Below are 12,265 nucleotides of genomic sequence, written 5' to 3' on the forward strand. Positions count from 1 at the left end.
ATCAAATTGCCAAAGGTCAAATCAAAGCTCTCATAATGTGCCTTTCCCTTTTCAGACTTGTGGGGATTAGAAAAATCAAGCGAATGTAAGCTGTGCTGAAGAGGAAGTGGATAAACATCAAAACCGAAACCGGGAGTCTTCTCCCCATGACACAAAGACAAGTCTTGCGTTCTGTTTAATAGTGTAGGAAGAAGTAGGTACGGCAGATTAGCAGTCAGCCAATAAAAATGTCCTTTGTGAAGCTTTAATATGGGAAAAGCTCGTGATGTGGAAAATAATACATAAACTGCTTCAAGAGTACACTCTCAACCACGGTTTTTAAAGGGCACACGAGAAAAACAAAACTAAAAACCACCACCAGTGCCCAAAATGACCAAATGAAACTGAACCTTAATTGCTGTAATTAGTGGGTGTGTGCAGGGGGTGTGCTTCTGTGTCTCCACAATTTATCATTCCCTACATGATAAAGAAGAAAGAAGGAGAAGGAGGAGGAGGAAAACATGCTTTTCAAGACATTTATTTTAAAAGGAAATCAAAGGGTTTTTTTTTTGTTTTTTTGTTTTTTTTAATAAAAAAAAACACAGACTTGCAAGAACTATGTTTTCTTTGGGGGAAAACAGGACAGCCCATTCTGTCAGGGTGAGGGCAGCTCAGCAGTAGGTTCCCAGGGACCTGAGAACTTGCCCCACCTGACAGAGACCAATGAGCTGGCATCACAACTTACACACTGTACTTACCTGCTCTAACGTGGCTGCAAAGCCCTGTCTGTCCGCTACATACGGCAGCCCATGAACCAAGCCCACCTTCTCTGTCATCTGATTGACCATGTCAGTTAATGTGTCTGGAATGACTGAAATTTAGGGGGGAAGGGTGGGGAGGGGACAGGAACAAAACAAAACACAGCTCTTTAGTAAAATGTCCATTAATGCAATATATTTTGAATTGCTAGTAAACTACAATAAAAATATGTTCATTTGACCATTTGGATTTAATAGATAGCAGTCATTTATTCTGAGAAGATAAAACTTTAAAAAGCTACACATTTTTAGCCTGAGCGGTTGAGCCAGTATGTGCCAGCGGCAGTCTTTGTTTTCTTTGAAATAACATTACTAAGCTTAATCAATGGAGTTTATGGAAATCAATAGTCTAGAACCACCATCCAAAACTCAAAATGAGAATGGTTCAGAGACAGAATGTAGTTCAGCTGGCAGTGACCTCAGAGGCCTGAGAACTTCCTCCCTAATGAGGTACCAGCCTCTATGTCAGAACCTCCACACTCGAATAAAGACATTGTCCTATAGGCAAGAGCAGGCCAAAGGACCTCTGGTCTTCCATAGACACCTCAACCACAGGAGTGAGCCTACCTTCTCAGTGGGAGTAATATGCACCTGATTGAGTTGGGAAGGCATGACAAGTGTGAATTAAAATTAATATAACCTAAATTAACAAACATGAATATTGAACATGAATTTGGGCCATGAATCCTCGATTTCTCGATTTCTAACATTCCTCATTAATTTGTAAGGTTACTGAATGTTAATTTTTAAATTTGTATCTTAAGGCAATGAAAAATTTGAACCGATGTCTAACCTTCAAATGGCAAACATCTCAAATCCTACATAACTGTTTTTATTTCCTTCTCTTTGATAAGAACTAAACCTACGGTATAAAACAAACAAGTTGTGTCTGTGTCTTAAGATACCCATATGGCAATAGAGTTTTGTGACGCAGGCTTGTAGTCCTGGCTGCTCAGAAGGCTGCAGCCAGACAAAGACCCCGACTTAGGGGTAGGCTGGGCTGTGGCTACAGTTTGGTGGTACAGAGCACTTGCTGGTCACGAATGACATCTTGTGTTCAATCCACTGCACCTCAAGAAACAAAAATCCCTCCCTATTTTAGGTAATGTTTTTTTTTTTTTTTTTTTTTTTTTTTTTTTTGGTTTTTTCGAGACAGGGTTTCTCTGTAGCTTTGGAACCTGTCCTGGAACTCCCTTTGTAGACCAGGCTGGCCTCGAACTCACAGAGATCCACCTGCCTCTGCCTCCCGAGTGCTGGGATTAAAGGCGTGCGCCACCCAGGACGTTCCTTACAAGTGACATTTGGAGAGTTGAGTAGGGGGAAGGGAACTAGTGGCAGCCAGCGGGTGAAGGTCAGGCATGTTGGCAACATTTCCTCCAGGACAGCCAGGATGACAAACTCTTTAGGCCACTAGATCACTATGAGGACAAGGAACTCAACCTAACAAAAATACCATGGAGCTTAATACAAATGCTTACACCTATAAATCCTGCTCGGTATGTAAAAGGCAACAGGTATGTTGGCTCATACCTGTAACCCCAGCAGTCTGAAGGGATAGGCAAAATAGCCACAGGTTCAAGATCAGCCCGGTCTGTGTAGTGAATCCCAAGGCTGCATAATGAGACTCTGTCTCAACAGGTCTCAAAAATAACCATTAAAAAAAACCAAACCAAACCAACCAAACAAAAAACCTTCTTGCTAAAATTTAAATAAATTTTAAAAAAGACACAAATGCCTTTAAATAAATTTATGTATTTTGGGGAATATGAGCTCACTGATCTGACTCTTTGAGTAAAATAGTGTATTACAGAATAAAACAGAGTATTAGAGTGTCCAACAAAGAATAAATGTTACACCAGAGGAAGGCTGTAGATGGGGATAATGGATCATCATGACTTTCTCAATGGGTGAAATTTTCAAAATGCAAATGTTTTAATACATGTAGCATCTAGGTTAGGTTAATAAAAGTTAAAATCTTAGTGACTAAAATTGACATAATACCATAAATAATGACGTAAATTATCACACAAACCAAAGATTGATAAATAATATATTTTCAAAATGTTTTTGGTATTTTACGATCAAGTGAACAGTTTTATAAAATAAGAAAATCTTACCTCTTATTCCACTATCACAAATCCATATGAGATCATATTTTGCAACTTCATATCCTGGCATCAAATTATTAATTTTAGGATTAATGCCAACCTTTTTGCCACCTAAAAATGCAAAGGTACAATAGCAACAGATTTATATAATGCTGAAAAGATACATGATGGAGAAAGAAAAAGTACTACCATATTTCATAATTTAAACATTTAAAATTTTTAAGTATTCACAATTACTCATAATAAATTACTCATTCACAAAAGGAGAATTAACTTTCTCTTTGACAATCCAGTCTGTTTTCTATTTGCAAATTCTTCCACTGCCACTATGAGCTGAAGCTTAACACTGCGTACAACATAATGATGTTGTAACAGCCATGGGCTGAGAACCCGAAAACTGCTGAGACTCCTCATCACAAATCAGTGTTAAGAATACTTGCTCACTAGTTTGATCGAGCCATTCCACAATATATACATATTTCAAAACTTCATGCTATACATTATTATAAATACATGCATTTTATTTAGTGGTAGGAAATAACTGAAAACAAAACAAAAAAAAAACCCACAGGACTCATTTGAAGTTATAGTAGTTATGACGACGTAGAGAAATTGACCATCATTAGCATACCCCTAACCATTATATAAAGACCAGGCTATCATTGAAAACACCTTAGAAACAAAAAGAATATGAGCAATACAGGAGGGATGGATCCCGAGCGAGCTCAGGATCCCGAGAAGGTCTCTGGAAACCTCATACCATAAAAGTTGTATGAAAGAAATCGAAATGGGATCGGCAGATAATGGGGGAGAAAGAGCTCCAACTGGACATTTTTCTCTAGCAAATGAAACCTCCAGTGCTGGGAATAGGCTACAATTAATCAAGTTGTTGGCCAAAGGGGTCCCTTAAAATCCTCCAAGAAGCCCAGGCTATCACCAAGGCTATTGGTTGCTTCCCACAAACTGATGGTAAGGCCCCACTGCTGAAGACAACACCTACATAACTCACTAAACATGGAGAAATCGAGCTGGTGACCACCAGAGCCTTTACCCCTACTGGCTGGTGCTCACGGTACTGGAGGGCGCTCTGCACACCTGCCTGTAGGACACACTGGTACAACAGAGGCACACAAGTGTGAGCGTAACTGATTACATATGGATCTGATTATAACTAAGGTCCACCCCATGAGATGGAAACCTGCCCAACACTGCTGGAATGGCCAGGAGCTCGAGACTAGATAGATACTGGACTGAGGGACAAGTCAAAACAGAAAAAAGGAAAAAAGATTTCAGCAAAAAACAAAACAACAAATACTCATACCTGATTATTGAGCACGATATTATTTGTATGTCATTTGGTAACCAAAACTTTTTTTCCCATAACTCCCCTTGAATTAATAGAATTATCTCCCCCCCTGCCCCCGAAGGAAACACACTTAAAGCAAGCATGCTATCTACCTTTACTGAGTGCCTCATCTAGAGTCTACCGCAGAGAAGATTCCTGACATTTAAAACTACCCAAAGCAAAACGTCTAGCATGAACCCTGGTACTTACCTATAAATAATCTAGCATCGACATTTGGGTATTTTCCAAGGAGTTTCTTACATACATCGATGGCTGGATCGTCATGATCTTGTACACAAAGGAGTACTTCATACTAGTCAAAAGAAGGAACTAACATTGATTAACCTCGTACATAAAGCCCTCACTATGAACGTTTCTAGATTGATCAAAAACTGTGAAAAAAGAAGCAACTGTGTACATAGAGTTTACAAGTTTAGGGAGGAATCCTAAGGGTGCAGATGCTCAGGGCGAGTGTCTCCAGGCCAAGGAGCTGTCTGTCAGCAACAGGAAGAGCCTGGCAGTGCCCGAGGTTGATGGCTGTCATTCCCTGACAGGCCCCACCCCAACAACAACCTGCATATCCTGAACCTACACGCGGTGCTTGTAAGATGGGCGGGAGTGTAAAAACCTACACTGAGAGGAAGCAAAGCCCAGGGCCCTCCCCGTTCTCCAGAATCTGTGTCCTAGAATGCAGTTTCACTTCCTGAAGGTGCTATAAATTACAAACAAAGCCCCATTAAGGACAAAATGTCATTAGATTTTTTTTTTTAATTTATTTGGCTGTTTACATTTTTTTTTTAGATCAAACAGAATTTGACTGAACATTTACTCCCCTGAAAGGCATCCTTCACGGCCCTCATAAGCATGAAAACACCCAGAATTTCACTTTGCTCAACGCTATTTAGTTGGAGCGGCCATTGTGAAGGCTTGAACGGCCCTACCACAGCTGTCACAGAGACTCGCTCGAGTCACGGGAAAGCCCGTCCTGTTTACTTCTTTATAAGTATATAAATGCAGGAAGCGGAAACAAAATACTCATAATGCCTTCAGCATGCACCGCACCTCACCAAAAACTGGCAGGAAAGTGGGAGAAGATGGGGAAAACAAGGAATGCATCCCTCATGATTTCTACCTCTTTCTACAAATTCTATCCAATAATATGCGCCTCACTGATGATTGATCAAAAGTGCTCCTCAAGAAGGGTTAACCCAACCATTAGTCATCTGGCCTCAAAAGGCCGGGTGAAAGTCTGAGAGCAAAGGCGGCCATTCCTACCACACCCCTGAAACTTCCCAGAGGGCCGAGTCTACAAGCTTCCTGCGCTCTGAACACACTCGGTGGAGAAAGACTGTGTCCTTAATAATGAAGATTAAAAGGCTACGTGACTTTTTAAAGGGCAAAACCCAACAGCTAGCTTTCTTCCTAACGAGCTGCTCAGACAGGCTCACCCGGAAGAACCCTTTGCTGCTCCATAGGTATGAATAAGCTGGGCGGAGAGAGCGTTTCAAGCAGTGGCTCTACCAGATGTGCTTAATACGTGAATTGATTATGTTGTATATCAAGCAAAATAATACATTTTCCCTCCACCTGCTTCATATAGCCTACACTAGCCTCAAATTCCCTATGTACCAGGGACTATGGTTTTATGCCTGTATCCACACCTAGTTTATGCAGCACTGCTGATGGAGCTTAGAGATTCAGACGATGGAGCCCAGAGCCAGGCAAATGCTCTACTGAGGTACAGCCTACCCCTCAAGTGCATACATACATATATATGTGTGTGTGTGTATACATACATACACACACACACACACACATATCTTGAGCAATTATTTTTAAGAACGTTATACTCGAGGGTTTACAGAAAATTTTATATTTGGGTTACAAATATAGACTATATCCCTCCTACAAATGAACTTAAGACTCCGAGTCCCTAGAGCAGCTGCTGGCACAGAACAGGAGACAAGTGCACTTGTGAACTCATTTGGGAAACTGAGGGAAACAGCACAGACAAGAGAGGTTTTTAAAGAAACCACCTCTAAATTCAACACTTTGAAAGGCAATATCAAATATGCTGTCTGAGCTCAAGAACTAGATGGCTTGCGCTACACTTGACCACACTGTTAGAGTTTCCAAAGGGAAATACTGACAGAACACGCCTCCCTTAGATGCAGGCATCTTACCGATTCCTCTGGCTTTCTACTTCAGAAAGTAAACTACATGAGACTAGAAACTGCCTCTGGTGTGTGCTGTTCCTCATTCCATACTGAAGATCAACACAGCTTTCCCTTCCACCAAGTTAAATGACAAGGATACTACAGAACATGAAAAGGGCCACATGGACCTAGTTCTCTGAGCTCTGAGATGGGACGGCGGCAGAAAAACCACAATGTGAGGTTACATTCCACATCCAAAGCACGTGGATTCTAAGACAGATGCTAAGGTTTGCTTATAATTCACAAAATACATTTTTTTTCCATTCACAAGAATAAACTTCCCTTTGCATTCACTTAAAGAATATGGGCTTGAAAACCTTCCAACTTCCTTATTGCAAGCAAACCTTACTTTAATTTTACGTATACACAACATCAGTACTTCTGCCTTATATGCAGTGTTAAAATTCCCAATGTTTCCAATGAGGAAACTAAAAAAACCAAAAACCAAACCCACAGTCTAGACCATCTCTCATGGGCACAGCAAGCACCACACTTACTTTGGGATAATCCAGTTCGAAAAATGTCTCCAAGTTGTTGATTAGGTTAGGATCCACCCCCTTCAACGGTTTCAGAAGAGAGACACCAGGGAGCTTGCTATATGGCTGTTTGTCTGTTGCCTTCTTGTTGAGGTGTAACCGGCTAAAAAGAACAAAAACAACACGAGTTATTCCTAGAGAATGTGTTGGTGTGAGATCAAAAGAAAGCGCCCACAATGCTGATGGATCATTAAACGAGATTTTCCTCCCCTTTCTTTTTCTTTTGAAGCAGCGTTGGGGTTAAATATTTTAATAAAGGCTTTAATAAAAGCACAAAGGCCAAGAGAAAGCAAGGCAGGCAGAACAAAGGAAGACACCTCCAAAAGGATTGATTAGTCTGGGCACCTCAAGGGGAGGTGATTTTGCTTCTAAGTTTTTGTCTATGTGCATGTGTTTTAAAGACAGGGTCTCATATAGCCAAGGATACTCTCTCTCTTTTTTTTTTTTTTTTTTTTTTTTTTTTTGGTTTTTCGAGACAGGGTTTCTCTGTGGCTTTGGAGCCTGTCCTGGAACTAGCTCTGTAGACCAGGCTGGTCTCGAACTCACAGAGATCCGCCTGCCTCTGCCTCCCGAGTGCTGGGATTAAAGGCGCGCGCCACCATCGCCCGGCTTCCAAGGATACTCTTGAACCTCCCAGTTTATGGGCTCAAACCCAGGGCTTCTCACAAGCTGGCCAAACCCTCTACAACTATACCACAGCCCAGGACTAAGAGGGGAATTTTCAAACTGACATCTTTCTGAGGAGACCTGAAAATGAAGAGAAGATGAACAAAACAAGCTCCCAGGGTAGGAAAATTAGCAGGAAGCAGAATGGATGTTCCAATGAAGACTGGTACACAGATGCACACTGCGTGTTTGCTACTCAGGTCTATGCCCCAGTGCTTAGCAACTGTGGGGTCCCAGAGAGGCATTCGGTGGATGCATACTGACTTGGAAGATAGCTTAGTGGGTGAGATGTCTGCTGTGCAAGCACGAGGCCCTGAGTTCAGATTCCCTCTAGACAACATGACTGCCCTACCTCTCAGACTGCCAGAAATAACCAGAGAGCTACCAAAGTAGGGAAAGCTGAGGATGTGTCAGAAGGCTACGGAAGTGTGGTAAGCATACTCTGAGCATGTACTATAATAGAGCAGCAGCAAGCAGGCCGCACAGAAGCAAGTGAGCAAGGCGAACGGAGTGAATGCCTAATGGCAAGAAGCTCAGGCTGGCAGGGTAGAAAAGAAGGTCGAAGGAAGGAAAAAGAAGAAAACAAAAAACAACTCAGATCAAAAATCTTTTCTGAGAGACACCAGAAGATACACCAGCACCACCAGTTCACAGAGAAGCCGGCTCTGATTCACATCACTGGTCCATGCCAAAGACAATACAACTCCTAATGAGGGGCCCCAGCCAAGTGGAGAAGAGGACATGCCCAGGTCTCCCTCTGCACTTCTTAGCCAGTCACCAGGCAGTTGGCAGTAATTAGATGTGGGAGCACTCATGGGTCCAGCTACAAGGTGTCCTGGGACCCAGGTGTCTCCACGCTTTAATATCTCTGCAATGAATGGCATCTTAGAATTGCTCCAGCCAGACAGCAGTCCTGCCAGGAGCATGAAGACCAACTGAGACCTAGCAGACAACAGCCCCATTAGAACCATCACATCTTCAACTCAAAGAACCGTGCTACCGATACTACAAATGCACGGATGACGTGAGTGTGCACCAGAGCCGTGCCCGGTGCACACCAGGCAGCTTGGGCTCACAGAGGAAGGCAGAGGGCACTGCAGCAAACGCCTACAGTCTCACAAACGACCACGAAAACATCTTTGAAGAAGAAACTAGGTTGCTGACAATAGGAAAATGTAAATCAACACATTTCAGGAGTAGGAGTAGTGTCAGCCTCTGAGCCACGACACCAAACACTAGGAACCGTTGGAACACCATCCAAGTGTGGACTGTTCGCAGCAGCTGCTATACTGCTTTGCCAGGAGAAGGAACTGAGAGAAGGCTTTCAGAAAACTTAAAATGTAGCTATCTGACACTACCATACACCTGTGCAGTAACTGGCTATTTCTTTTTCTTAGTAGTTGGCAAGATGTCAAGCTAGGGCACACTGGAAAATACCGGTCTACAGGGCCACCCGCAGCGTTAAAGGAAGCAAACCCAGGATCTAACACCAATGGCCACACGCACACAAACACATCTTCCCGTTTCTAACAAAATGGCAGCCCAGATAGGTGTCTGCAAAAACCCTCCTGGTGAAGGGGCGGCTGGATGGCGGGAGTGAAAACAGAGTTCACCTCGCACACTTTAGCCACCTGATCCTGCAACGTGGTATCACAAACCTGCATCCTGAAAAATACTGAGGGTCTCATAAAAGTTTTCCTGGCACTCCCACCCATCCCATCCGGTCACACATGTCCACAGTTTGCCAGTCACTGACAGAGACAAGCTGTGGAGCACAGCCTGGCCTTGAACTCCTGATCCTCCTGTTTCAGCCTAAGTCACCTGTCTGGTCCTTCAAGAGATTGTGACGATGGAACTGACAGAGCCCGTGCACAGAATGGAAACCCCTCAGTTACTGCAGACTGGAGCCCAAGAACGCCTTGGGGCTAACTACTCTACCTTGCAATCTGGAAATGTGACAAGTGTGCTTCGAGGAAGATTAAAAAAAAATCTGTTTGGACACCTTGCGTCAATGTCTGGAATCCCAGAAAGAAAAGGCTGTAAGAGAAAGCTGGAGACACTGTCTCTCTTAGAGCCAGTCGCCGAGGGACGAGACACCGTGAAGAACCAAGTGCAAAGCATGCACCTATGCCAGTGCGTCTCAGTCTGAGGGGTGCGACCAATCTTCCACAGGGGTCACCTAAGACTACATTATAATTCATAACAGTAGCAAAACTACAGTTATGATCTCGCAGTGAAAATAATTTTATGGTTGGTGTCATCACAACACGAGGAACTAAAGGGTCACAGCGTTAGAGAGGTTGAGGACCAGTGTCCTATGCCATGAGCAGCTCAAAGGTCAGATAAGAAAGAAAATTGCACACAGCAGTAGAAGACAGAACTGGACACTAAATTGGACGAAACTACCCAGAACACATTATAGAGAATAAAGGCAAAACAAAAAATACCCAGAAATGATGAAAAACATAACTGATGGAGATAACAGGACAAAAGGCCTAAGACTAGCAATTTATTATTGGTCCATTTTCACTTATCAAAAGAAATTTATTATTTATTTATTTATTTATTTATTTATTTATTTATTTATTTATTTATTGTCTTTTGAGACAGGGTTTCTCTGTGTATCCCTGGCTGTCCTGGAACTTGCTCTGTCTATCCATCTGCCTCTGCCTCCCTGAGTGCTGGGATTAAGGGCATGCACCACCACACCACCAGGCTAAAAGGACATTTTATTATAACATTTTTCTCACTACTTCCAATTACTTTCTTTTGTAGCCCTTCTTCTGTTCATATCTGTCCCTAGAGTCACCAACTCTGTTTTCATGCCTTCTTATTAGTATTAGGTCTCAGGGAATCGTATATTTAGAAATGAGCTCGCACTGAACTACAGAAGGATTTCTGGTGGTTAGCTAAAAGCCTGCATCCCTCACATGCTATGAAATGGGTTCCTGGTATAGCACAGTTAATAAAAACCCAGAAACTGATACTGGGGGTTCAACCTGAAGGTCAGAAAAGCTAAAGAGCCAGCCACTGATTCTTACCTCTACCTTAGCCAGAAATGGTGATCCTGCCTCCAGGAATCCTCAAAGTGAGAGTGACCTAGAGCTGTCTCTGCCTGTTTCATATTCCTCTCTCTAGGGCTGGGACTTCAGGCATGCACCACTGCTGCCTGGTTTCTATGGCAAACCAGTGAGGCTACTGAGATTAAAGGTGTGTGTCACCACTGCCTGATCTACAAGACTGATCAGTGCAGCGGTTTTGCTCTCTGAACTTCAGGCAAAGTTAAAATACAAATGAAATATCACTATATCCTGTGCCCCAAAGGGGTCATTCCCCTTGCCTCTGGCAGAAGAGGAATGCGCCAGTGGTTACATATCAAAGCCCATGCTGGCCTCCAGGTTCCCCCAGTCTTTACCTGCCCCTCCCATCCCCATTTGTTGTCCATACAATGACAAAGTTTTCCCCTGCCTATCAGCTATCTTCACTATTCTCTCTGGCTTTTCTTGAAGATAGCTCTAGCCATGTCCAATCTGCTTTCTTTCTCTCTGCTCTGGACTCTTTCAGATGTCTCTGGATGTTCTTTATGTTCTGTCTTACAGTTAAAAACTTTCCCCCTAATAAATGGTGTGGTCACATGGGCAGTTTCTTTACCATGCCCCTTCATAAACACCCATTATTATTACTAATCTTGAGGCTGTGTATGAGCAAAAACATGGTATTTGCTTGAGTCTGGCTAATTTCTCTTAACACAATGATCTGCAGTTCCACCCACTTCCTTGCAAATGACATCATTTTGTTGTTCTCTATGGCTGACTAAAATGTCTATCAGCTTTTCGTTATCTGTTGACGGGTAACTAGTCAGACCCTGTAGCTTGGCTATTGCAAATATGCCTCAATAAATATGAGTCTGTGGGTGTATCTACTACATGCTGAAAGCCTTCTGCTATCCACCCAGAAGTTTAATGAATCAAACGGTAGTTATCTTTAGCTTGAGGAAGCCCCATACCGATAAAATCTAGTGATTCATACCTACTGATCCACTGAGTGCTAAGAAGGCGTCTCAAAACTCTGATGTCAATGTGCCGACCAATCAATCCACAGACGCATGTAGCCCTCTAGTAAGCCCACTGGATCTGGCAGGCGGTAGCTAAGTGAGCAACAGCAACAGGGAGGGGTCTTCTAAACCGAAGTGGTCTTGGAAGTTTGAGAGAGTAGTAAGTCCTACCTCCTTCCCCTTTTTATTAAGACACCCACTGTAAGACTATTGACAGGCCTCCTTCCTCTTGAGCTTTCCACACTGAGAATGCAGAGCTGCTGTATAGACTCATTACGGCTTCTAGGTTGATGAATGGGGAGAATGGATAAGGACCACTTTTGAGATTTCTCGCAAATTAAAACCATACGACACTGTGCTGCTCCTCTTTACCTAACCGGCCCTTAGTATTTCCTTCCACATGCCAAGAGATCCATGTGGAGCTCACTCTCCCTAGAACACGCACTCTCACTTTGGAGAACACTGTGTTGACTCTATGTAATACAGCTGACAAAGCTCTATGGTTCAGTTTACTTGAAATATTTATCAAAACCATAAAAGAAT

General features: G+C 42.8%; 1 protein-coding gene across 1 annotated transcript in view; it reads right to left on the reverse strand.

Annotated features, from left to right (window-relative positions):
- The window catches only part of Ugcg (UDP-glucose ceramide glucosyltransferase), a 33,364-nt gene that overhangs the window by 7,706 nt on the left and 13,393 nt on the right, over nt 1-12,265 (reverse strand). Inside the window, exons 2-5 of the mRNA XM_057791075.1 lie at nt 6,964-7,105; nt 4,461-4,563; nt 2,915-3,016; nt 738-850 (exon numbers count right to left, since the gene is read on the reverse strand). Of these exons, the coding sequence (XP_057647058.1) occupies nt 738-850; nt 2,915-3,016; nt 4,461-4,563; nt 6,964-7,105 (460 nt within the window). The remainder of the gene's footprint in view (nt 1-737; nt 851-2,914; nt 3,017-4,460; nt 4,564-6,963; nt 7,106-12,265) is intronic.

The sequence above is a fragment of the Chionomys nivalis genome, chromosome 16, assembly GCF_950005125.1.
Source record: "Chionomys nivalis chromosome 16, mChiNiv1.1, whole genome shotgun sequence".
In the NCBI taxonomy this organism is placed as follows: domain Eukaryota; kingdom Metazoa; phylum Chordata; class Mammalia; order Rodentia; family Cricetidae; genus Chionomys; species Chionomys nivalis.